The sequence below is a fragment of the Podarcis muralis genome, chromosome 5 (genome assembly GCF_964188315.1).
Source record: "Podarcis muralis chromosome 5, rPodMur119.hap1.1, whole genome shotgun sequence".
Taxonomy (NCBI): domain Eukaryota; kingdom Metazoa; phylum Chordata; class Lepidosauria; order Squamata; family Lacertidae; genus Podarcis; species Podarcis muralis.
The window spans coordinates 51,431,746-51,455,886 of NC_135659.1; the positions used below are offsets into that span (position 1 = coordinate 51,431,746).

General features: G+C 41.5%; 1 protein-coding gene across 3 annotated transcripts in view; it reads left to right on the plus strand.

The window, feature by feature from the left end:
* The window catches only part of ERI3 (ERI1 exoribonuclease family member 3), a 200,421-nt gene that overhangs the window by 24,906 nt on the left and 151,374 nt on the right, over positions 1 to 24,141 (plus strand). For 2 of the 3 annotated variants that reach the window (XM_077928796.1, XM_028733724.2), the window contains exons 2-3: positions 436 to 704; positions 18,084 to 18,200. In XM_077928796.1, coding sequence (XP_077784922.1) covers positions 436 to 704; positions 18,084 to 18,200 — 386 coding nt within the window. The remainder of the gene's footprint in view (positions 1 to 435; positions 705 to 18,083; positions 18,201 to 24,141) is intronic. The other variant, XM_077928797.1, reaches the window with a different exon arrangement.

The window sequence follows — 24,141 nt, forward strand, 5'->3', positions numbered from 1 at the left end:
TGAGTCTGAACTGGGCCAGGCATAGTAACTTTTAGTGTTGGCTGCTTATAGTTACTGTGCTCACCAGACGCTCTCTTAGCTCTATTTTCGCTTTTTGGTAGCAAGTATAAAAAAAGGGTTTTGGGGGGCAGGGGTTAAGCATTTGGGAAGGGAGGTGTATAAAGGGTTTTTATTTCTCCTGCTGTTTTATTGAACTGCATTATATGATATTTTAATAATTTGATTCTTGCATTTTTATTGTTCTAGTTATTTTGTTGTTGCTGTGGATACTTTGTTTCAATGGCAGGGTGTACGTATTTTAAATAAATATTATGTTAATAAGAATTAATTTCCATCTATCCACCCAAATTCTTTACTGCCATCATGGAAATACAAATTTTGATCTGTAAAGTGTGTATCTGGGAGTAACACCAGCTTCTTTCTCTCTCTCTCAAGTTCCAGATGCTGCTAGGTGTTCAATGGTAGCACTTGTCCGTACCACAGCAGCAAGGCTTCACCTCAAGTTACTCCCAAGAGCGAGGAATACTCTGCGCTCCCTTCTGCGGTTTTTCCCCCAGCGGTACGGTTCCACTACAACCGGGAAACTGGCGTCTCACGGCTTTGCTTCCATGGCAGCAATGTCATCCTTTCCCCCGCAGAGGTATCACTACTTCTTAGTGCTGGATTTTGAGGCCACATGTGACAAGCCGCAAATCCATCCACAGGTAATTGTTTGGCTTTAGTTTGTCTAGTTTTCTACAGGAGACCTTCTGTTTGGCATTGAGGGCTTTGCAATCTGTGTCTTCCAACACGTTGCATCTGAAGAGTAGTTGTTTCCTAAGCATTTTTCTTTCCCTTTTTTGAGATATCTATATCTCACTAGCAGATAATGTAGACTCTGGATTAGAATATTCAGATCTTAGGCTTCCTCATAAACTCACACTTTGGTAATCCACTCTTACACCCTCAGTTCCTCATCTTTAAAATGAGAAACTACTTACTACACAGAGTCATTATGAAGACAGAAACGTATTCTGCATTTAAAAGCGCTAGAGAAATTCATAATAATTTGTCATATGTTTTCCCTTTGTTCACTCCTGTAAGTTGCTGATCCACCTCTTTGTTTTTGTCTTGGCATGAGGAGCTTCATGATGCATTTTTTTATCGAGCCTTTCCTCCTAAGAAAGCATGGACTCTGGAGGAAATCTCATCTTTTCTAAGTTGTGATAATGCATTTATTGTCCTTTACACTGCCTGTGTTCTTTTCAGTGGGAATAACCAACTCCCCTAATTTGCAAGATAGTGAAACGGCTTTGAGTGTGAATGTATGCTGGATTTGACAGAGGAGCTGGAATTACAGCACCTCAAATTGTTGACTTTCCCTGTTTGCATTTTTCTCATTCAGTGGTAATTTTGAAGTCCAATGTTCTTTACCACTTTAAAAGGTACCTTCTAGCTGCTCTGGGCCTCTGGATCAATCTGGATTGCACAACTTGCTTCCGCAATTTTGCTTAGAATTTACCATCCTCGTGGAAAATACATCTGGAAACACTGCGTTGGTTCCCATATTGCCAGTTGGGTCTGTGTTTCTATGCAACACATACTTAATATTCTGCAATAAAAAATATAAAAAATTATTCAGAAATTCAAATTTATTAGTTTGCTCGGGTTACTTGATTAAGAGTGCAATCTGATGTGGGAATGGGGAGTGAAGCGGTGGATGGTCCACCACTCCCAAGCCCCTGCTGGCATGGACAGTCCAGGATGAGAGGTGGGGGGGCATACTTACCTCTCCCTGCATTCATGGTTGTCTATTTTGGCCAGCGCCCCCCTCCCTGGAAGATCTGTTTCGAGGCTTGTTTGGATGGGAGGACCATTCCTAGGGGATGCCCATTGAATGGGAAGGGGCCTGGGATCCAGTGATTACAAGGCTGCCTCAGTTGTACTCCTGCCCCAGAACACCCTGTTTGGGGCCCCAATGCTGACTACTGTCAGTGGGAACACTGCCAACAGTAGATACGTGCTTTTTCACTGGCGTAGTAATGGCCTCTGCAGTAGATGTGGCTCCAGCCGCTGGAGCTCTTTTCAGTCAGCAGAGGACACGCCACATCCCCACAGTCCTAACTCCCAGGTAGCAAGTTGATCTGGTGTTAGGATTGCTCAGCAAGTCTAATTAAAAATGGTGGCATTTACAGTTTGGGAAGTTATTCTGGCAGAGCGGTGGAAGGGAAAGAAACACCTGGGATCGTGGGAGGCAGTACGAGTGCAGATAGACCTAGGGAGATATGTTAGTCCTTTCCTTCATGATCACCAGAAGCCCAAACAATATGTATCCCTTCTGGTTTCCCCTTCTAAATGCGAATAATCCAGCATTATTCACAGCTAAGCAGGGCAAGAAAATTAATTTAAAAAATGAAAGTGGAGATTCTCAGGATATTGCATGTGACTGTTATGTATTATGCAGCTGAGATTTCTATACTGTTATGGCTATGGAGATCTCTAGTCTCCCTGCTTAATATTTTGAATTGGAAAGGGTAGCTAAATCAAAATGAGCCTCCTCGTCAGCATGGTAATGAACACTCAGGATTGTGGGTTTCAGTAGAGCCATGTCATCTGGCTGTTTTTAATTCAGGTTTGCAGTTAGAATTGTGAGCCGATATGGTTAGTATATTATTTCATTGGGCTGAAAAAGTGTGTTTCTTCCAATATGCATTAAGCATTCAAGTATTTTAAAGCTCTATTAAGCACTTTACTCCTGATTTTTGTTTTATTTGTTTGTTTCTAATGGGACCATAAGCTTGAAGGGGATTGTGGTGGATCAAGGGCCCACCCCTTTTGTATTGTCCTCTTACCTAAAGTTATAGAATACTAATGTGGGTGGGGCATGCTTAGCTTAAATGGGTGTGGGGGGGAATTGGAGGATGGGGGGGGTGTAGATTTCATTAAGGTCCCCTCCTTTCCATTCCCCAATAATTCATGCCCTGGAGAATACTGGAGTGATATTCACTGTAAATCACACTACCATTTTCAGCTTCCTTTCTATTATTATTTTTTTATAAATTTTTATTGATTTTCCACACACAGAATAAAAACAAACAATACACAATACACAAACATACAAACATATAAACATGTATAATTTCATACTCATATTTTCATACACCTTATTTCCTGGACTTCCCCATACCTCCCCTTTTCTGCATCCTTGTTTTAAATTTCTTCAGCAACTCCTCCAATTAACTAATTATTCAAATCAATTCTTTTAATTTCTTCCTTAGCTTATTGATTACAGCTGCAATTCTTTGTCCCATTCCCCTGACATCTTAACATTCCTCAATTTTACAACAATTTTTAAGATATATCTTGAATTTCTTCCAGTCTTCTTCCACTGTCTCTTTCCCCTGGTCACGGATTCTGCCAGTCATCTCCGCCAGTCCCATATAGTCAATCACCTTCGTCTGCCATTCTTCCAGCGTGGGTAGTTCTTGTGTCTTCCAATACTTTGCTAAAAGGATCCTTGCTGCTGTAGTAGCGTACATAAAGAACATCCTATCCTTCCTTGACACCAATTGGCCCACCATACCCAAGAGAAAAGCCTCTGGTTTCTTAGGAAAAGTCCTTTTAAGAACTTTCTTAATTTCATTATAGATCATTTCCCAAAAGGCTTTTATCTTCGGGCAGGTCCACCAAAGGTGGTAGAAGGTACCTTCAGTCTCATTGCATTTCCAACATTTATTATTGGGCAGGTGATAAATTTTTGCTAGCTTGACTGGGGTCATGTACCACCTGTAGATCATTTTCATAATATTTTCTCTTAAGGCATTACATGCCGTAAATTTAACACTGGTGGTCCATAACTGTTCCCAGTCAGCAAACATAATGTCATGACCAATATCTTGTGCCCATTTAATCATAGCTGATTTCACCGTTTCATCCTGAGTATTCCACTTCAACAGCAAGTTATACATTCTTGACAAATTCTTAGTATTGGATTCTAACAATTCTGTTTCTAGTTTTGACCTCTCCATCTGGAAGCCTATTTTCCTGTCTTGTTTAAATACCTCGTTTATCTGAAGGTAATGAAGCCAATCTCGTACTTTGGACTTTAATTTCTCATAGCTCTGTAGTTTAACTTTTTCACCATCTTGTTCTAAAATTTCACAATATTTTGGCCATTTAGACCCCATATTGAGTTTTTTCACCTCCTTGGCTTCCATTGGTGACAACCACCTGGGAGTTTTACTTTCCAGTAAATCTTTATACCGCATCCAAACATTGTATAATGCTTTCCTAACAATATGGTTTTTGAAACCTTTATGCAATTTTACCTTGTCATACCATATATATGCATGCCAACCAAATCTATTATCAAACCCTTCCAAATCCAAAATGTCTGTGTTCTCAAGAAGCAGCCAGTCTTTCAACCAGCAGAAAGCTGCCGATTCATAGTAAAGTCTTAAGTCTGGCAGGGCAAACCCCCCTCTATCTTTTGCATCAGTTAAAATCTTAAATTTTATTCTGGGCTTTTTGCCCTGCCAGACAAATTTAGATATGTCTTTCTGCCACTTCTTGAAACAGTCCATCTTGTCCACAATCTGTAGCGTCTGGAATAAAAACAACCTTCTAGGCAATACATTCATCTTGATGACAGCAATTCGGCCTAACAAGGAAAGTCTCAATCTTGACCATATTTCTAAATCTTTCTTTACTTCTGTCCAGCATTTGTCATAATTGTCTCTTCAGCTTCCTTTCTAGGCCCTCTTCTTACTTTGTTTCAAAGAGTGTTTTTAATCTGTGCCTCAGTTCTTAGAGAAGATGCAACTCAATATTAGCCATCTTGTAGATGTGCCTGCTTTTATGTTACTTTGCTGAGTGAAGAGGAACTACAGTAAGCCCAAAACTTACATTCGCATTACATTCTGGGGGTTGTGCCTGAAGCCAAAATTGTGTGTAGTTGAAACGCACTGGGTTCAGTGCCGGGTGGGATTGCCAAAGTCTTTTTTCCTGGAATCTTGGCCCCTTTCTGCCCCGTATTATTTTTTTTGCCACACACGTAAAGCTGAATCTTCACAAGTTAAATGCACATAAGTCACAGGTTTACTGTAACCTGAAATAAACTGGCTGAAAACAATCTTCCAAAAGTGTGTCTGTGGGAAGGCACAGTTGATTTTTTGAGAGTAATTCTGCAGGAAAACCTTAACTTTTCTCTGGCTATTTCCTGTGCACCCAGCCTTGGGTGCAAAGTCCTGTCAAAGCTGTAAATTTGCTCTAGCGTGTCCCTTTGGACTTGTGTTCATTTTGATGCAAAACCATGATGCATGTGGAGCTATTTTACAGCTGGTAGTAAAAATGGAGCATGAGTGGAATACTATTACTACAACTTTAAGGAGCTATGCCCCCCAAGTCCTTGCCTTGGAATATGTAACAATATGTGCCGTTGCAGCTTGGCAATATATTTTGTGGGGAAGATAGTGCATTAAGGCTGGACGTTATTCAATTGGATCTTTTCATCAACTGTGCCCGGGGCTCACCTGCACCATGCATTCCTTTGCTCAGGGCTGTCTTGCTATGCTTTTTGTTGGAACCTGTAGAGACACTAAAGAGACTTTACTCAAAAATATCTTACTAAAAATGAGAACTTGCTCTGTGTGTCAAAGTTATATATCTTTACTTGTGTGCATTTAATGTGAATATAGAGAGGTGCTTTTGGAGAACAAGCTGATGTGTAGATTAGCTAACCTATGCCTGCAGAATCCTTTGCTGAAAATTATTTAAAGAGCTTCATTTTAGAGCCCTGGACTTCAGGACAGATTGAAGAACAGCAACACCTGAACTAACCAGCCATTGCCCTTGTGAACTTCAGCATAAGAGGTTTAGCTTCAGGGCATAAGTCCAGGTTTATTCTGAGAAAGCCATCGTCTTAAAAAATGGGACGGAACTTACTCCTGATGGCTTACACAATGAGAACCAGGAGTTGTGTTTTGGATCGGCCTGTATGATCAGGGCCATAAGTCAGAAATAAAATAGAGGGCCAGGCATGGCAAAGCTGGGATATGGAGCAAGTAGCCTAGAATCAGGGCTGTCCTGCCCATGAGGTGAAGTGAGGAGGTGCCCACATGGGCAGCGTACCTGCCTTGCCAGCTCCACCACCAGCAGAGAAGCAGCAGATGCACTGGTTTTGATTCATTCAAATAAGATAAAAACAATCATTGGGTAATTTCTGTATTATAATGACATCTATAATTAAGACAACCAAAATAAAGATGCCAAAAAAACTAAAATTAAGTTGGTCCACAATACTGGTGCTAGTAAATGCATTTTAGGAGCCTACAGCAGCCTGGATTAAGTTCAGTTCAGAGCGGGCAGGGACTTCCTACCAGGCTTACAGCTGACTCCCTTTCTTCTCCTCTAGAGGAGGTTGGCAGCAGCAAAAGGGGAGGGCTGGGGAGAGCAATGCTGGTTAGTCCTCTTTGCCCACTTCCCAGGTATTCCAGTTGCTAGTGCTGGACCTACTTCTCTTCCATAGCTCAGTGGTAGAGCGCTTGCTTTGCATGCAGAAGGTCTTGAGTTTAATCCCTGGTATCTTCAGGTATGGCTAGGTGGACTGATGGTCTGACTTGGTATAAGGCAGCTTCTTATGACACACAAGGCCCAGTGGCTGAGCTTCATGCTCTGGCAATGGGGGGCGGAGAGCAGGCGAAGGTGGGGCTGGCGGGCGTCTTGGGGGCATGGCACGCCGCCTGTGGGGGCTTGACGCCCAGCACGGGCGGGGGGCAGCCACGATCACATCCCACCGGGATTGTGCTGCCGGGGGCGGTGTGCTCCCCCCCCTCCGCCAGTGACAAGGCCCCACCTTGCTAGATCCCTGCGGGGGAGCTTTGAAAACAGCATTCACAGCTCCAAGTTTGTAAGAATCCTTTGACATGGGCTAGTAGTGCTTACAAATTTAGTTAATAGCTTGAAATCTGCAATAAAAGAAAATGCTCAGCTCCAGTAGCAGAAAAAGGCAGTGTCCAATGTATCTCATCTAGTGAGGGTGTGTTTCATTTTTTTTGCTTGTAGCAGTGCTAGTTGGTTTAATGTTTAATTAAAGTAACGTTTCTACTAGTGTAATTGTTCTATGTAACAATCTTCAAACAATATAGTTTTTAAAAAGGCAGCAAAGTGCCCCAAGAATTCCAGAGCCATGTGCTCTGGAGGTACTCAGATTTATTTCTTTATTATAGCTCTCACTAATGGTCACCGAAAATGACATTTCCTGTTACATCAGTAGCTTTGTGTAGTTGCATTGTAGTGTATACAGTCTGATGGGTGGCATTCTTGATCATAAGTCTAAGTGTGTGTCCCTAGATTCTTTGCTTTGTCTAAGTCTATGCCTCAGGCACATGCATTACATTCTTTGGAGTTCAGAAACCTCATACAACCATTGCGTATATGTGGTAACTACTTGAAGTTCCTGCCCGCTAGTTCTTTGCCTGTGACAAGACAATGGTGTACAGACAGTGCCATATGTGGAAAACCAGGTACCAATGTAGCATTTGTTTATTGACATGTAACTTTTGCTCTGGTGGTATTCGTATGGAGCAGCTAGCCAGGGACAGTGAGCAGGCATGTAAAGGAATTTCAAGCAGCTAATACACATCCAGTGGTTATATGAGTTGACTCATGCTTTGGTTCATACTGTTTTCCTGACATGCAAGGCCATTAATATTATTTTCTACATTACTCTGGTTCCTCCATTTCTCTTGCACATTCCATTTTATGACTCTGTCATATTCCTACATAAGAATAGCCTTGCTAGGATAAAAGTAGCAGTTTACTGAGCCTGGTATCCTATCTTAAACAGTGTTCTCCACCATCTGCCTTAAAGCAGGGATGACTAACTTTTTTGGTCTGAGGGCCACTTTCACCCTTGACCAACACTCGATGAGGGTTGCGTGTCAGTGGTGGGTGTTGTGGCCACACCACACTCTTTTATACACAATCTTGCTTGTACATACAGGCACACAGCCTCTTCTCAGTAGATCTGTGCAGATTAGTTGAGGAGGGGGTTATTAACGAGTGCTGTGTCTACCTTTTTTGCTATTGCTGACAAAATCCTCTGGTATTCTGGGGCCAGAAGAAATTGCTTGGGGACCTGTTATCAATTGCCTGAACTGGGGGTTAGAGGAAAGAAATATGTAATAGTACAAGAAGTGGCTGTGTTGTCTCCTCCTCCTCCTCCTCCTCCTCCTCCTCCTCCTCTTCTTCTTCTTCTACTTTTGTGATCTGTGAGTGCTCCAGTTGGAGAACAGCCTTCACCAAAGGTGTCCTGGCTGCCTGTGTATGGGTATCCCATCTATTTCAGGGCTAAGCCTGAAGGCTGCATTTCCTCATGGTCAGCTTTTCTGGAGTCAACATGCCAGTATTGCAAAAGTGGGTGTGGATGTGGCCCTTACATTAGTGCACCAGGCTACATTTTAGCCACACACAAATCAGAGGTTTATGCAGGCAAGCAAGAGACATTATCACAGTTGAAGGATACATTCCAGCCAGGCAGAAGTATTTGTGGAGGGAGCATGACCTGGGGAAGAGCCCTGAGAACTGTATAGAGAGGCCTGTAGGACTGCATTCAGCCCATGGGCCTGAGGGTCCCAAGCTCTGTGGCATTCTGTCCATATTAAACTTGTTTCTTAATACCTGTTGAAGAGTCAGTCTTGATTCCTGCCTTCTTTCTAAACATTTTTAAGAATTCAGATTTTGTCTCTTTGTTTCCAGTGTTGGTTGAACTATACAGATTGGATTCTTCACTTAAGGCAACCTGTGTAGTCTTATAGGCCTTTGCATAAATTTTCTTTTTAACACTCTTCACCCCTGTTTCATTTATGAAAAATTATATTAATTTTAAACTTGTGAACTTCAGCTCACACTAAGTAGTATGGTTTGTGATTCAACAGTGACCTCAGTGGATGGTTACTATACTGCATTTTGAGGTTCCTAAATTTTTGAATGATAATGATTTTGTGTTTAAAAGGGAGGTGGTATGAGTAATAAATTATTACTTGCCCTTCTCCAGCAGGTCCCAGGGCAGGTCGCAACAGTTTGCACGTCAGACTTAAAAACAGTTGAAACAAACTACTGTACAATTATAAGGAATAGGATGAGTTCTAAAAGCACACACCTCAAGTATCAAAGGCCAATGATTTACTGCAGAGTGAATGTAGCCTAGATATTATGAAGAGTGTAAGGGCAACCAAATCATAGATATATTGTGGAATTGGACTTAAGAGGAGGAGATACTTGGGACACAGTACTTTAAGTTAGTATGTTAAATTTAGGATTTATTAATGTTGTGAAATGGCAAAGGTTATGAATTGAAAAAGTTACAGGGGAAAGCATAGAATTCAGAACTCTGGCAGCAGAAATTAGCATATAATTGTCTTTGTCTGGTTCATTATCTCATGCCACTTTACTGTGCTGTTAAACCTTATTCATGGAACTTTTAAGCATTTATGTAATTGGCATTTTCTTGCTTCTCCTGCACATATACATTTGCCAATTCAGTTAAATTTAAAATTCCATGTTCTGTGTGCATGTTGTTACATATATAGTATGCATATTTATTTTTTCCAGGTAGCTGCAGCAAATGTAATTTGGAATTGACTACTCTCTAGAAAGGCTTTTTGGTGTACCTGATTAACATACCGGTTTAAGTATTTCAAGACAGATGTGTTGAGCTGGAATGGCAATATATGTAAATGTGTGTTGGAATAGTTAATGACCCTTCATTAAACTAATACAGTAGTGTCTTTTCTTTCTTGTAATGAGTCTGTGTGGTCAGTTCTGTAGAATTTTTGAGGGTGTATTTGTGTGTCTCTCTGTGGGGTGGGGGCAGACGGCTATTTAGCCATGTTGTCCATTACCCCTGGAGGCCAGTGTAGGACTGCTCAACTCAGCCAGCTCTCATTAAAATAATAATTAAAAATTCACTAGGCCAGTACTGTCCACATGCTGTCCCTTCTTCTAATTGCCTTTGAAAAAAAGATGGGGGATGGTACCCCTGCCTTCTACGATCTCCGATTCTTCTATCACATCTCTTACTCCCCCTCCCCAACTTGGAGGCATCAACTCTCATCTGTCAAAGTGTAAATCAGCAATTAAAACACAAACAGCAAAATGCCAAAGATGACCTGGAGCACAAAGCGACTGACAAACAAGTCCGGACAAATCGGCGGATAATTTATAAGCATTGCCCTAAAATCTAATTATTTGGCAATTCGAATTTGCAGCCGGCCAGGGCTATGCAATAAATTTAACCCGCCATAAATTATTTAGGAGCAGCCTGTGGTGTAAATCAAAAACACAAGTGTTTGTTTAAGAAACAAGCTCCTTGTACATAAAATGACTTTTTCTTGTCTTTTTCAAAGAATAGGAGAAAAACTGTTGAATGAAATGAGCTGCTGCTGCTGAAACTCTGACTTCCTTCCTCTCTTGGAGGTGCAAATAGGATGTCTTTTAAGTAAGGAACGCTGCCCTTTCTCTTATCAGAAACATCTCTTACTATCAGCGGCACTGGGCTTTTTTATTGCAGGAGGAACAGTCAGCTCTGATTTTCCCGTGGCATCTTTCATTTTTTTATATTTATTTATAAAAATGGCAAGGGCGGTTGCGGGGGGCAGAAATACATTATTCTCAATTGCGGTTTTTTGAACTGAATAGGGTAATCTTATCCACTGCCAATAAATTTATACTGATCTTTGAGTGCTTCTTGCCCACTGCTCAGATAAACATTTGAGAGTCTGAATGTTTTTGTGGGTATTTTATTTCTGTAATCTAATAAGGCCCTCCAATATTGTGGACAAAGTGTTCCTCTGTGGATATCGGTGTAATTCTTTTCGTTGTGTTCCCAAGTCAAGATTTCTTCAGAAGTTGTTTAGGTAGTTAAGCTTGGAGCTTTTCCTTTCAGCAAGAAAGCTCACAGTTTCTAGAGCCTTAGGTTTTTTTCCCCTTTTCCTTGTCTTAGCGACATCATGCTAAGGAGGTTGTGCTTTTTTTTTCTTTAGGAGGGTGGAGTGAAATATAGGGTGGGTTTATAGTGCTGAAATCACAGGCCCTCATGAATTTTCCTAATCCCTTGGAAAGGGAAGTTCTTTTAAGTTTTCAACAGGCCAGTTGAGATTCAGCCTCCCATCTGTTTCTTGACGACTTTTTGTGGGGTAGGCAAATTACATAAGGGGGCTGCCTGTGTGTGTGCGTGTGTGTGTTTTCCTCTGAGGGTGGTGGGTCAGAAACACTTCATGGGCTGCCAACTCCTTAGAACGCAAGTACTGCAGACTTTTGTGTACAAAATGATTTAAAGCAGGCATGTTTGGTAAGAATATTTATAACTTTTTTTCTACACCGTGTGTGTGTGTGTGTTGAGCTGATTTTTAGTGTTTCTCTTATAGGTTAGAATTGCTATGAGAAACTGTGTTCCTATCATATAAATGCAAATATGTTTGGGGCTATGTGCAGACATTTTCAAATCAAGTAATTGTATACAGATTTCATAATAATGGATAGAGAGAATTAAAAGGATTATTATTTCATCACCAGCAATTTGAATCCTTGCCTTCCTTTTTAGTTAGATTGTGACAGTGTGCTTTGCAGACAGAAACAGGTTTTGCTCTGTTTATAGTTTAAGGGAATGGCATAATAATTCCTTGAGTAATAGTTGTAGTATCTCATGTTGTAGTGAACTTGTGCTGGCATTGTGGCAAAATCCTAAAGCAAAAATAGACAGTGCACAATTTGGGCATAAAACAGTTATTGCTTGGCTGGAAAGTGCAGTGTGATGACTAGGCTCAGTGTTTGAGGTGCTGGTGTCATGGGGTTCTTTAAGCAAATGAGTGTCATGTCCTGGATTGCTAATCTGTCAGCAGTGGGCAAAATCTGGGGCTTAATGCAGCGCAAAAGACTTTGCAGGGGGTGGGGATTTCCTTTGTTAGGTCAGAGTTTGGAAGAGAGGTGGAGTGGCCAGAATGCGGATAATATTCTGCTGATGGAACGTGCCTGACTTAAGTGGCATGATTCACTTAAAAAAAACCACCAAACAGGAATGCTAAGAAAGAGAGTGTTTAAGTTGGTGGAAAGGCAAACGTGGATTGAACTACCAAAATATGCCTTTTTTTTGTATTTGCACTACCAATTTGGTTCCGTCAGAAACGTTCTTAACTGTCCCTGTACCTCATGTGGTGGTACTGTTGCAGCACCAACTCCCTTTGCTCAGGCTAGGTCAATCACGTGAACTTCCAGCCTCTCTCTGTTCTTCTTTTCCCATCAATTCTTTGTGAACTGGGTTGACAATGTGAATGTATTCTCGTACTTGAAAGCTGGATAAGTTGCCAGTCTGTGTCTATGTGCTCTGAAACACAGCCTGTTGTTTGTGTGTGTGTAAGTGCTTACCATTTCATAATAGCTCCTAATGAAATTCTAGATCTGTAATAACATTTTGGCTATCTAAAACAAACCATATGCTTGTAAAAAAAGTGGAAACAGATCGGCTTTAAGCCATAAATTCTGGGTAATGGAGCGCTTTTTCTCCCTCTTTATGTTTGATAGATATTTTTGTTTCTGCAGGAATGTCAGCTCCTAATTTCATGATGTATCATGGGTTTAGGAAAATGGAAATTAATAAAGGCGTAAGATGAATGGCAGCTTTAAAGGTCCCAACACTTGTCTTTATTAGCAGGATGGACAGCAGGCTCCCCAAATTCTGCTGTGCTTCAAATGGAAGTTTTAAATGGAAAGTAGCGCAGGGTGTCGCAGGTTACATTTCATTGTGGGGCTGGTTAACATTGTTAGTGAGCAGTGGTGCTGATTTCATAGGGCTGGTATCTGTTGTTGTAGATACCAGTGGAACAAACATTGTCAGACATTGGAAGAAAAAGTCATTGCGCTCTCTCTCTCTCCCTCTCTCCCTCCCTCTCTCTGCCTCCCCCCCCCCCCCCCCCCGATCTTTGGGATAACAGCCGTTTGGGAAGGCCCTTTCTGCTCCTTTCAAGAAAGCCAAGAAAAGGAGGTGGGAAAGTAAAGCTGTTGTATTTTTCCCGAGGGCATCTGATTTTTTCCCTGTCAGTCTTTTGTAGTCTGATAGTTTTCATAGGCCGGCAATAATTTGGGCTATCATAAATTTTTTCAGACTTGTTCATTTTATTTCCTCCAGCTGTTTTAAACTAGCCCTCCTGAAGTTGTGCTGCTTGCCTGGGTCTGTCTCCTTTAATGCCTAAGATCATCTGTTGTCCCACGAGTTGACCTGCTAGGAGTAGTAGAAGAGAGAGATTTAGGCAGGCTTGATGCTGTTAAAAGCCCTATCACTGACAGACCACGTCCACTTCTTGCTGTGTGTTACATGAGGCTCGTGGGTGAGCAGGGGGCATATAGCGTGGTGGGGAAAGGGAAACTTGAAGGTGGGGTGTATACCCATGTGTTGTTTCTCTACCTGAGAAGTTTTCCTTGAGGTGAATTGCACAGGATGAGGGGAGAGCAGGACGTTCCTGGAGAAGAACATCTGCCACTGACTCCTTTCCCAGTCTTCCTTCTGCACTCCTGAGAGCTAAGCCAGGTTTTTACTTAGCATGGTATCCAAACAGAGACTTGTGGCCTGTCTCTCCAAGCCCCACAACAAACCCTGGTTACAGCTTGTGGTTGTATTGAAATAGGAGCAGTGACATGTTGCTGTTTAATACAATATATGCTATGTTAAATTATGACAACCAAGCTCATGCAAATTTGTTATCAACTGCAGACCCCGCTCATGTGCATGTTGAATCAAAAGTAAATTGAGCAAAGTTACTAATGGGCATTATCAGCACATCAGTTTTTCAGGCATACTCTGCTCTAGTTGTGGGCATATGAATGCAGCATGTGAGCCTATAGAAAGACTAGAAAGCTTACATTCTGCAGAAGTTAAGGTGCAAGCCCTTAATTTTCAATCTCTATATTTTTTTGGTGCCTGAACGCCTTTCTTAAACTCAAAATCTTTTGATTTCTAAAATGCCCCCCACCGCTTTTTAAAGGAAATGCAATGAAGTGCACCTTCTGTAACAGTTATCACCCTTCATGTAATTGCTGATCACTGAACAGGAATTTAGTGTGTGTTTATAGCAAGTGGTAAAATTGTACCTATTGAATCTTGTCCTGGTCATGTACTGCTGTTGTCTTAAAAGATACATTATCTATTGGCCAGAAACAAACAAAATTTGGAAGTGGCAAAAATCACTCCAGCCAAAATTTGTAAACTGCTGTAACTAAGGCATTTTAATCTGAATTATTTGAAATTTGTACAAATGGTCTGCCCTCATCATGAAGATTCCCTATACTAAAATTCATTTCATCTGACAAATAGTATCTATTTTTCCTAGCAGTATACTTTTCTTTGCTTTATAATAGCAGAATGCTGAAAAGCAGTTACACCTTAACTTTATTCTTGAGTGTTTAATATCTTTCTGACTTTCCCCCCCCCATACTTTTAAATTGCAAATAGAAAAATTCTCCTCACTCTCCCTATCTTTCTACAGTTCTCCTGCCTCTGATATAGAGGGTGGTGTTGTGATACCCGCCTCTCCTAAATGTAGTTTGCAGGATTAGAGCCCTGTATTTCCCATGTTTTAATAAATTCTATATTGGTGCCCACCAAATAAAAGCTTGATACGAGTATTTACAGAATTTAATCATAGGTTCCTTTTTTCTTTATCTTCCTTTTTTATTTCCAAAAGGAGGGATACACAGTCAAAATCTAAAGTTGTTTGTTGTATACACGTTGCTTTGTCAGCATACTGATGTCATTGCCTGACATTTATGACCTCACAAGTCATGATGGGCAGTGGTGGTATGGTCAGGGCCCAAAAGCTTTGTTCAGCGCCTGCACAGCAGCAGTTGGCTTCTTAAGATGCAAATGTTGCCTGGCAGAGGAGCTTTTCTTTTTCTCTTTCGTCGTCTTTCCCCTCTTCCAGATGTTTTCAGGCAGTTTTTTGTTGTTGTTTTTAAACTAATTCTATTCATGTTTTAAAAATTTATGAAAGCACTAATAAAAATGTCAAAGTGGTAAAAATGTTAGCTTTTGCTGTGCTTTGATTAAATTTTGCAAACTGTTTTTGAATATTAAAAAGCAATTTTTTTTATTCTCTCTTTTCTCCACAAGTGATTTGAGAGGCTCGATGCTTGGCTATCACTCAGTGGGCTCATTTGCACTCCAGAGCCCCAGCATCATGCTTCTCTATTAAATAACGCAGACAAATTATCCTTTAAAGACACCAAGCAAATTGTCACTCCTCTTACATTAAACTCGGGAGGGGGTGGAGTGTGGAGGAAAGAGACAAAGGAGTTTATCGTTTTTATTCCTTGGGTGTGTTTTTTAAATTCCATGTGTATATTTTAATAATTGCTAAATCTATCATAACTGCATTTGCTTAAACTTTTTATTAACAAGCCCATGTAAATTTTTGATTTTTCAAATAGCTGAACATGCTGTTGTTTCTCTTTCCCTCTTATCAGTATAAATTTGCCACAGAACATAATAATGTCTACAGTGTACAGGGTTATGTACATGAGTGTGTGTGTATATATGGATATGGTGTGTGGGTGGAAGATAGCGTCTAACATTTGTCTTGAGTTTCTATGGAAGAGTTTCTCAAAAGCGGAAACCCAACAGGCTGTGCCTTCAGTTCTAGCTATTTGCACCTGGGACAAATGGGATGATATTGTGGTATGTGAGCTGAAGTTTATTTGTATATTTACACGCAATGTACATTTTTCTCCCTTTCCTCTATTTCATGTGTGTATGCTTAGGTTTAAAGCCCCCTTGGGTAGGAACTTGTGAAGCTTGCTCTTTGCAAAGTATCATGTAACAGATGGCCACATATAATAAATAATGATAATATTTAATACTAACAATTTTAATAAGATCTACAGAAATGTAGTAAACAGGCAATAGCAGACAATAGCATTTTTTACTTCCAGAACATCCCACGGAGCCAGTCCAGGAGAATATCTTACTTACTTACTTATCAAACCTTTATTAGGCATTATACAAATAAAACCATAAAAGAGAAAATAAGATATAAAAGCCTTGAAATATATATAAAAAGGCAGCAGTTGGCTACATACATATATATATATATATATATATATATGCATATAGAGTCAGTGGTTTTCCTTGTTAACCTGCTCCTTGGAGAACTGCTACCAAAAACTCGGCTACCCCCGCTGTTACCCTTTGGTCAACGTCGGATAGGCAGAATCCCACACATTCACCTTGCTGGGGTTCCGGACCACCCAAAAGAGGGGACAGCACGCGTTGACGGAGCGTACTGTACAATGGGCAATGAAAGAGAATATGCTCTACGGTGTCCGGGACATTCATAGAACATCTGCAGAATCTCTTGTTTCTAGGAATGTTTTGATATCTTCCCCTGACAAATGCTGAGGGAAAAACATTCAAACGGGCCAGCATAAAAGCCCTACGTTGGGCTGGGATTATTAATTTAGTGACGTAATTGGCTCTGCTATCTAAGATATTTAAATCATAGAATATGGGGGAGCAAATTTTGTTTACAGCTGCCATAATATTTTGTCTCTCGACATCCTTTAGTCTAGTTAGGATATTATGGAAAATGTATTGCTCGTTAGAATTGTACAGGGGCTCCAGCTCGATGCCTAAAGATTCAATCTTTTTTTCGAGGTACTGATACCATCTTGATTTATAGGAGTCTTTGAGCAAATCAGCGAGCAGACTTGATGGAGGGCAGCGAAAATGGCAGCGTAACCAGTACTTTATTGAGGTGGACCAGGCCCAATATTCCATTGTGTGTATGCCTATTTCTGCACACATTGTTTCATATTTGATCACAGCTGGGAGTCCAAGAATACGTCTCAGAAAGCTGGAGTGAATCTTTTTTAAAAAACTGTTATATGCTTGGACCCATAGCGGGATTCCATAGAATATCTGGGATTGCACTTTTGTTTGGAATATCATGGTTGATGGTATAAAAATAACAGAGAGATCAAGCTGATGAAACAATGCCACACTCCCTTTAGCCCTCTCCCAGTAAAGGCCATCCATTGGGGTGATCAAGGCTGATTCGTTCCCAAAAGCAGGTCTGAAACCAGACTGAAATGGGTCTAGATAATCAGCTTCATCTAAGCATGCCTGCAGCTGCACTCACCATAACTCTTTCAATCAACTTCCTAAGAAAGGTGTATTAGAAACCAGTTGATAGCCAGACTAGTGGGTGCAGGGCGAACAATTTTAGGCATAGACACACTACTGCCTCTTTCACAGCAGCAGACACCACCTTGCCATTTAATGTGCATTCACCATGCTTGGATCCACCTAGCCATGCCCATCTGGCTAAGTTTTATTATCACTGAGGAACTGAGCTCAAGTAAGCAGTTTTGACGCATAGCTACAAGCAACTTGTCAACGTCCTCAGGCTGCATCAACTGAAGCTGATCCCACAAAGCCAAGCCAGTTGTGACATTAGACACCTCATATGGTTCTCCACCAACTAGGGCATTAAGATCACTGCAAAGCAGAGTGGCAGCTGACTAGTAGAGGATGAAGTGGCAGCAGCAAAATAGGCCTTCTTTGCTGCCTACCCTGCCCACATGGTAGGCACAATTACGTGTGTGGTTGGCTTCAGTGCAAGATTTTTGAGAGTGTTGTGGCTGCAAAAAATAAGTCCTGGAGAAGGGATGCAGTAATAAATTGGACTAAATTTGCCCATCTGTGTAGAACGATGAGGTCCTTTGAGAAAAACCCCTTTGCCTTGGATCCATCCAACAGAGCCAGAACAGCAGGGAATTCTGCTCATGTTGCTGCAGTCTTCTGTGTTGCATTCAGTGACCTTCCTGAGTGGTTTTTCGAGGAGCGCAGGGGGCTCAGCAGGATGGAGGGGGCAGGAAATCCCCATTTCATTTCACTCTGCTTGTAGTTCTTTGGTTTTGGTTTCAAGCCATTGTTCCCATCCTGACTACTGCTCTTTGTCAGATATTACGTGCACTTTCCTTTCAGTTGTAGCTTGCCTTTTAACTTCCCTGAATGTTTCTTAAAAGTAACATTTAATGTATTAATTTTCTTATTGTAGGAGATCATTGAGTTCCCCATCCTGAAGCTAAATGGTCGGACAATGGAGATTGAATCCACCTTCCATATGTATGTGCAGCCAGTGGTCCATCCACAGCTCACACCTTTCTGCACAGAGGTAAAACACTTCATTTTCCTAGAGTTGAATGTTTCTTGTTGCTTAGGAATAGTCCCTTCTGAGAGCTGCTGAAATGCAGGCAGTTATTTCTAGTTTCCCTGCAGTTGCTGAAATCTTAGCTTATTGTTTGTTTTTATTAGTGCACTAGAATGCATTAGTTAGTTGCTGAGATGCTTGTATCATTGAAGTAGTTTAGGGACTTTGATTTTTACAAAGCTAAGATTGATAACTGTAACTCATTTTCTAGCTCTCCTCATCGTGGACAAATGGTGGAAAATGTTTAGGCAGTTTCTAGTACAAGTTTTGGAACTAGTGAGAATTTGGTTGGAAATTCCAACTTGCAGCAGGATAGGATTTGTACCTTGCACAGCCGTAGCCACTGACACTGGTTCAACATATTTTCCCCGGTTTCCTTATTGCCTTCCTGCCACTGTCCAGTTCCCGTGCAAAAACTTCAGTTCAGCAGGAAGTAGTTTGTGCATTGATTAAACATGGCTGCCAGATTTAGGATGCATCTAGATGTACATAATTTTACCAATGAACTCACTCTGAAGTGCGTGTAAAATCATTTGCTCCAGACTAAACTCAGGGGAAACTGTTTTTCTGATGTTCAACAGAAGCTGGATTTGCATTGCATTGATTAGCTGGCCCTTGTGCCGATCATGAAGCCACTTCTTTTTCTTGGAAGATTTTTTAAGAGTAAAAATAATGTTTAAAAAATTAAACCCTGGATTATGGTTTGCTGCAAATTAGGAAAGGGAGAGGGAATTGCTACACGTGAAAGGAAGAGAGGGGAGAGTGTATGCCATCAACTCTCCAGGCTTATTCATATAATGCTAAAACTTTGCTGGTAAGTCTGGTGTATTGGCTTCCTCACCAAAATAACCTAGTTATTTCCTAGTTTTAAAATGGAGAAGAAATGAAGTTGTGGTACAGTGAAATCTTCAAGACAAATTACAGTACATTATGTTCATAATCTATTCAGTGCTGGGGTCCTGATACCTAGATCAACTTCTGTATCAAAAAGAGCAATGGGAAATGGCATGGGGGAAAGGAGAGGCTATTGCTCTAATGTAAGCAGAAATTCTGCTTGCCATTTTCCATACAAAATGTGGCATTTATTGTCACTGAGCAGATGCATGCATGGTATCATTTCAACAGGTGTATGCCATGTCTTTGCATGTTACTATGATGGGACAAGGTGAACGTGGCCCAACTTCTCCCTTTTGTATGACATTCAAGGGTGTTTAAATCCTTTCCCATCTTCTGCCAGCGTTTCTAGCTGTCATGGTAGTGTCTAGTGTGGTGAATGATAGCATGGGCAGCAGGCTACACAGCTCCTGGGTCACCTAATGAGCCCCTTATTCTTCTGTTCCCCTGTGTATCCTCTCTCTCACCTCTTATTATAAGCTTTTGTCTAAATAGCTGTGAACGGCAACCCTCCTCTATGCTTTCCCCAAAGCACTGATTTTGCTAAATGCTGGTAAAAGGCTTTGTCTCTGCACCTCTACTTATAGACAGTAAGCTTTATAGGTCTTTTTGTCTGCACAGAAAGGCCAGGTCCGATTATCTGATGGTACGCCAGAGACAAGTGCTTATGTAATCAGCAAACTGTCTCAAGCTAGAAATACGATGGTGTACGAGATAAACACCAGAGGAAAATCCATGCTGTTGACATTGTCTTGAAGTGTGTCTGGTGTGCTGCCCTCTTCTGTCTTTGCCATTTCCACAAGGGAAAGCTGCAGGGCTTGCCAAGGCAAAGGGAAGCATATGTGGCAAATTGACTAATTGCACACCTTTATCCAAATTTCTGTGGAGTTATCTGAAAAATGTGACTTGTTGCCTGGAGCACCATGAGATCTATTTTACTGATGTAGAATTAAACAGAATTGTGAGTCTGGGCTAATGCTGGTTTTCCCCCTAGATAACCTAGCTCACAGGGCCAGAAATACTTTGTCAACAGAGGGAGCTAGAAGACATGGACCAACTTACATAGTTTCTTTTTTCCATACTACACTGTACTCTTCCACAATGGCCTGTGGTATAAGGTGCTCAAATTCTGGCTGCTATTAAAGTCAGATGGGCAGGCCATAGGTGTTTTCTTCTTAGCTTGGGGTCAGGGAAGCATAAACCTGAGCATGAACTATTTGTTTTTTTCATATTTTCAGCTGAAACATACTGGTGGTAATCACAAAACAGAAAGAGGGAATCTTGTGGGATTCCTAGAGCCAGTTTCAAATAGATTGTCTCTTCCAGGAACTCCTACCATTGTACCACCACCACTATCACTACTGCCTTGTCCATGAGGGGGCATTCATGACCAGGAGATAGTTACTGTGGACTACAGGCTCCAGAGTGGGCTTCTCTATGGGTGGATGCACTACTGCTTGTTGAAGGGCAGCAGGCACCACTCCATTGTGCAAAGATATGTTCACCACACCTTGGACCTACCTGGTCGGGCCGCAACCTCAACTGGCTTTCACCAACCAGAATGGACAGGAGTCAAGAGAACAAGAAACTGTTCACATCATCAGGGTGCATAAACTGAAATTGATTCCAGAAAATATGGGAACATGTTGTAATAGACATCTCAAGTGGACTTGCCAGAACAGCCATGCCATATACAGAATAGATTTGGATTCTGGTCCATGTCGCTCTATTCTTTGCAGTCCATTTTTAGTTGTTAGGGAAAAATTTTTCTCATAACACGGAAAAGGAATGAAAGAGGCATAGAACAGTTAACATACACACTTATTTTCCTTTTCAAGAGTATGTGAAGCCTGTAGGCAGCTGCTATTACCTAATTAAACTATGGATTAATATTAAAACAGTTTCAAGAATGCAGCCTCTCTGACCCCCTCTCTTCTTAAAATTCCACCTAATAATGACTTGATGAACTTCAGGAGTCCACCTAGAGGAACGTTGCATTCTGAAAATTAAAAATTTCCCCTAAAAGATATATGTTACCATTCTAGGGATGTTACTGCAAGAAAATAATTTTCCATTATGAGCTGCTTATTCAGCTAGTCAGGTATTTGGTATTCATTAGATTCAATTACAGTTTAATTGGAGTTTAATCTTTACACACACACACACTACAATGATAGCCAGCCAAAGAAACACAAGCGTGGAATCTTGCTTGCTGGTGCTGCACCATGTTTTCTATCTAATATTATTTATTATTTGTATAGCACCACCAGTGGCACTTACAACATAAAGAAATGGCAAGGCACACTTCCCTGAGGAGGCTACAGTCTAAATTTTGAATATTTGAGAACTGGCTTGTGGTTGTGGGAGAGGCAATAGAAGAGGGAGAATCAAAATGAAGTTTCATGTACCTGGGCTTGGTTTCATTTGGGAAACAGGATTGAAAGTGCTGGCTGGGGCTAATGGAGTCCAACAATATTGGGTGGACCACAGGTTCCCCATCCTAAAGACTGACCAGTTCACTTGCCTTATGTATCCCCACTATAGACTCAAACCACTTTACATTTAGTTGCATTAAACCAAAAATAATGAATGGGGATAGAGAAGAATGTTGTGCACTATAAGAGGGAAACAGAAGTTTTATAGCAAAAAAGAAATACAAATTCAAGTCTGGCCTTTGCTTAATTCTTAGAATAGAGGTTCAGTGACAATCTGGCTTTTGTGGGGTGCAGGTTATTATCTGCCTTTCACAATAAAGCTGCTTGCTAAATATATTTGGTTATAGAAAGAAATTTCCCCATTATAAATCTACTAAAAAGTGTCAAATTTTGTGTTTATTTAGTGTTATTTATTTAAATTATTTATATTTTCCCTTTTGAGATCTAAATCCTACCAAGGCTGCTTACAAGTAACATTCAATTACATACTTTAAAAATACAATAAACAATACTATTAAAAACCCATCAGGATCCTGTGGGAAGGAAATAGTCCAGCTGCAGCAGCCTTCCTTCTACTCCTGGAATCCTTCCCACAGGGCACATGGTGGTAGATCACCCTGGTGGGATGCGGGGAGGGAAGTTGTGAAGGGTTTGTGTATGGAGTTTTTATTATTAAGCATCTCCCAATGGTACATAAGGATTAGGGTTTCCTGTATCAGAACAGAGGCCTGGGACTAACTAACCTCTGTGTTTTTGTCATCAGTTTGGTGTATTTTGTTAAGCAAAATGATCACCCCACCCTTTCACTCTAGGCTATCACTGCTATAGAGTTACTGAGTTGTAGTCAATACTCTGCAAGTGAACAGCAGGACTTCCCCTTCCATGCCTCTCCTTGTGCACTCCCAAAATCAGCTTGCGAAGGCCCTCCGACCTTCTGGAGCAGATTTTGAGGTGGTGGGGGGCTGCAAGGGAGAGGAGGGGGAAGTTTCCTTGCATAAGTGGAAGTCTGCTGTGCAAGTGGAACAGCAGCATTGAACACAACCCTATGTTTCTGTCTTAACTATGAAACTTATTTGCTTCAGGCTTAATGTAGGCCCATGGGTGATCTTCTTGAAATAACAGTGTAAGTATAAGAAGAGTAATTTGCGAATATCTATAAAATTGGAAAGATAGCTTTGTACTCCTGTCTGATAATGTTTTGATACTTATTCCTCCATTCCCTGGAAAGCAGCACCACTGATGCCCTGAGCATCTCGCTTTTCCGGAGAGGTTTATTTTATTTATCTATTTATGGTCCTTTTCTCTTGTGTTAATCACTAGTGTACGGGAGTGTCCGAAGACACCTTGGGCTGTAAAATGTAAATAAGGGATGCAGTAGGAATGGCACTGAAAGAACTTGCACACTAAAATGGCAGGCGTTTTATTTATTCTATTAAACTAGAGCACCAACTGCAGGGCTCCCCTAAGGTAAATATTTGATACTCTGGAGAAAGTATTCATATAGCACTGTTGGTCCTGATATCATTGTATCATTACATGACAACAGTTCTTCTGTGACAAACAGCAAGGCTGTCGCCTCTTCTCTTCCATTCCCTAAAGCAGCAGTTTTCAACCAGTGTGCTGTGGCACCCTGGGGTGCCCTGAATGATAGTCAGGGGTGCCGTGGGCAACACTGGCTTCTGTCCCTCTTTCCTTCCTTCCTTCCTTCCTTCCTTCCCTCCCTCCCTCCTCTGATGCCCTCTTGCGTCTCTGCCTTCCAAAGGCTTGCACAGCTGTTTGTTGCAGCAGCCCTGGCTACAAGCTCCGCAAGCGAATGGTGCCTCTGGGGGTGGTGAGGGGGTGCTTCCCAGGCCCCTGTGGGGCAGTGTGAGGAGGCACCTCTCTTTGGGGCAGAGGGGGCAGCTCAGAGACCAGGCATGGCAGCTGTGGCTGCCCATAGGACTCCCAAGGAGAGGGGAGAGGGGAGGAGGCTAAGGGAACACACCACAAGGGAGGGTGTTCGAAAAAGGGTGAGAAGCTGCCAGCTCTGCAGGCAAGGGGTGACATAACTTGGCTCATGAGCCCCACAGGGGTGCTGCAGAAAGAATGTACTTGGTCAAGGGAGCCATGGACTCAAAAAGCTTGAAAACCCCTGCCCTACCGTATGAGAAGCGAACTAGAGTGTAAGTAAGAGCCACTGACTTGCTCAGAATCACAGTTTGAGGCTGAGAGAGTGCATGAACATGCATGTGGATCTGTTCCACAGTTTCGATGCCACAGCTGAAAAGGCTCTCTCTCTCATCCACCAACTGCACTTAGCAGTTGGTACATTGAGGAGGACACTGAACAGGGTCATAGAATCACTGAAGTGTGACTCTGGAAAGGAAGCATGGATGTCAACTAGTCCAACACCTTGAATTGAAAGAGGAGGATCCTTCTGACTCATCCCCATGAATATGTCAGCTCTATTAGCTAAATTATTGTACACAAGAAGAGAAGAGATGTGGGCAAGATTGATTGTGCCTGGGCAAGGAATAATTTTAGTTCTATGAATTTTGATAGATCAAACTGGTGAGCCGGACCCCCAGCCGCAAGAG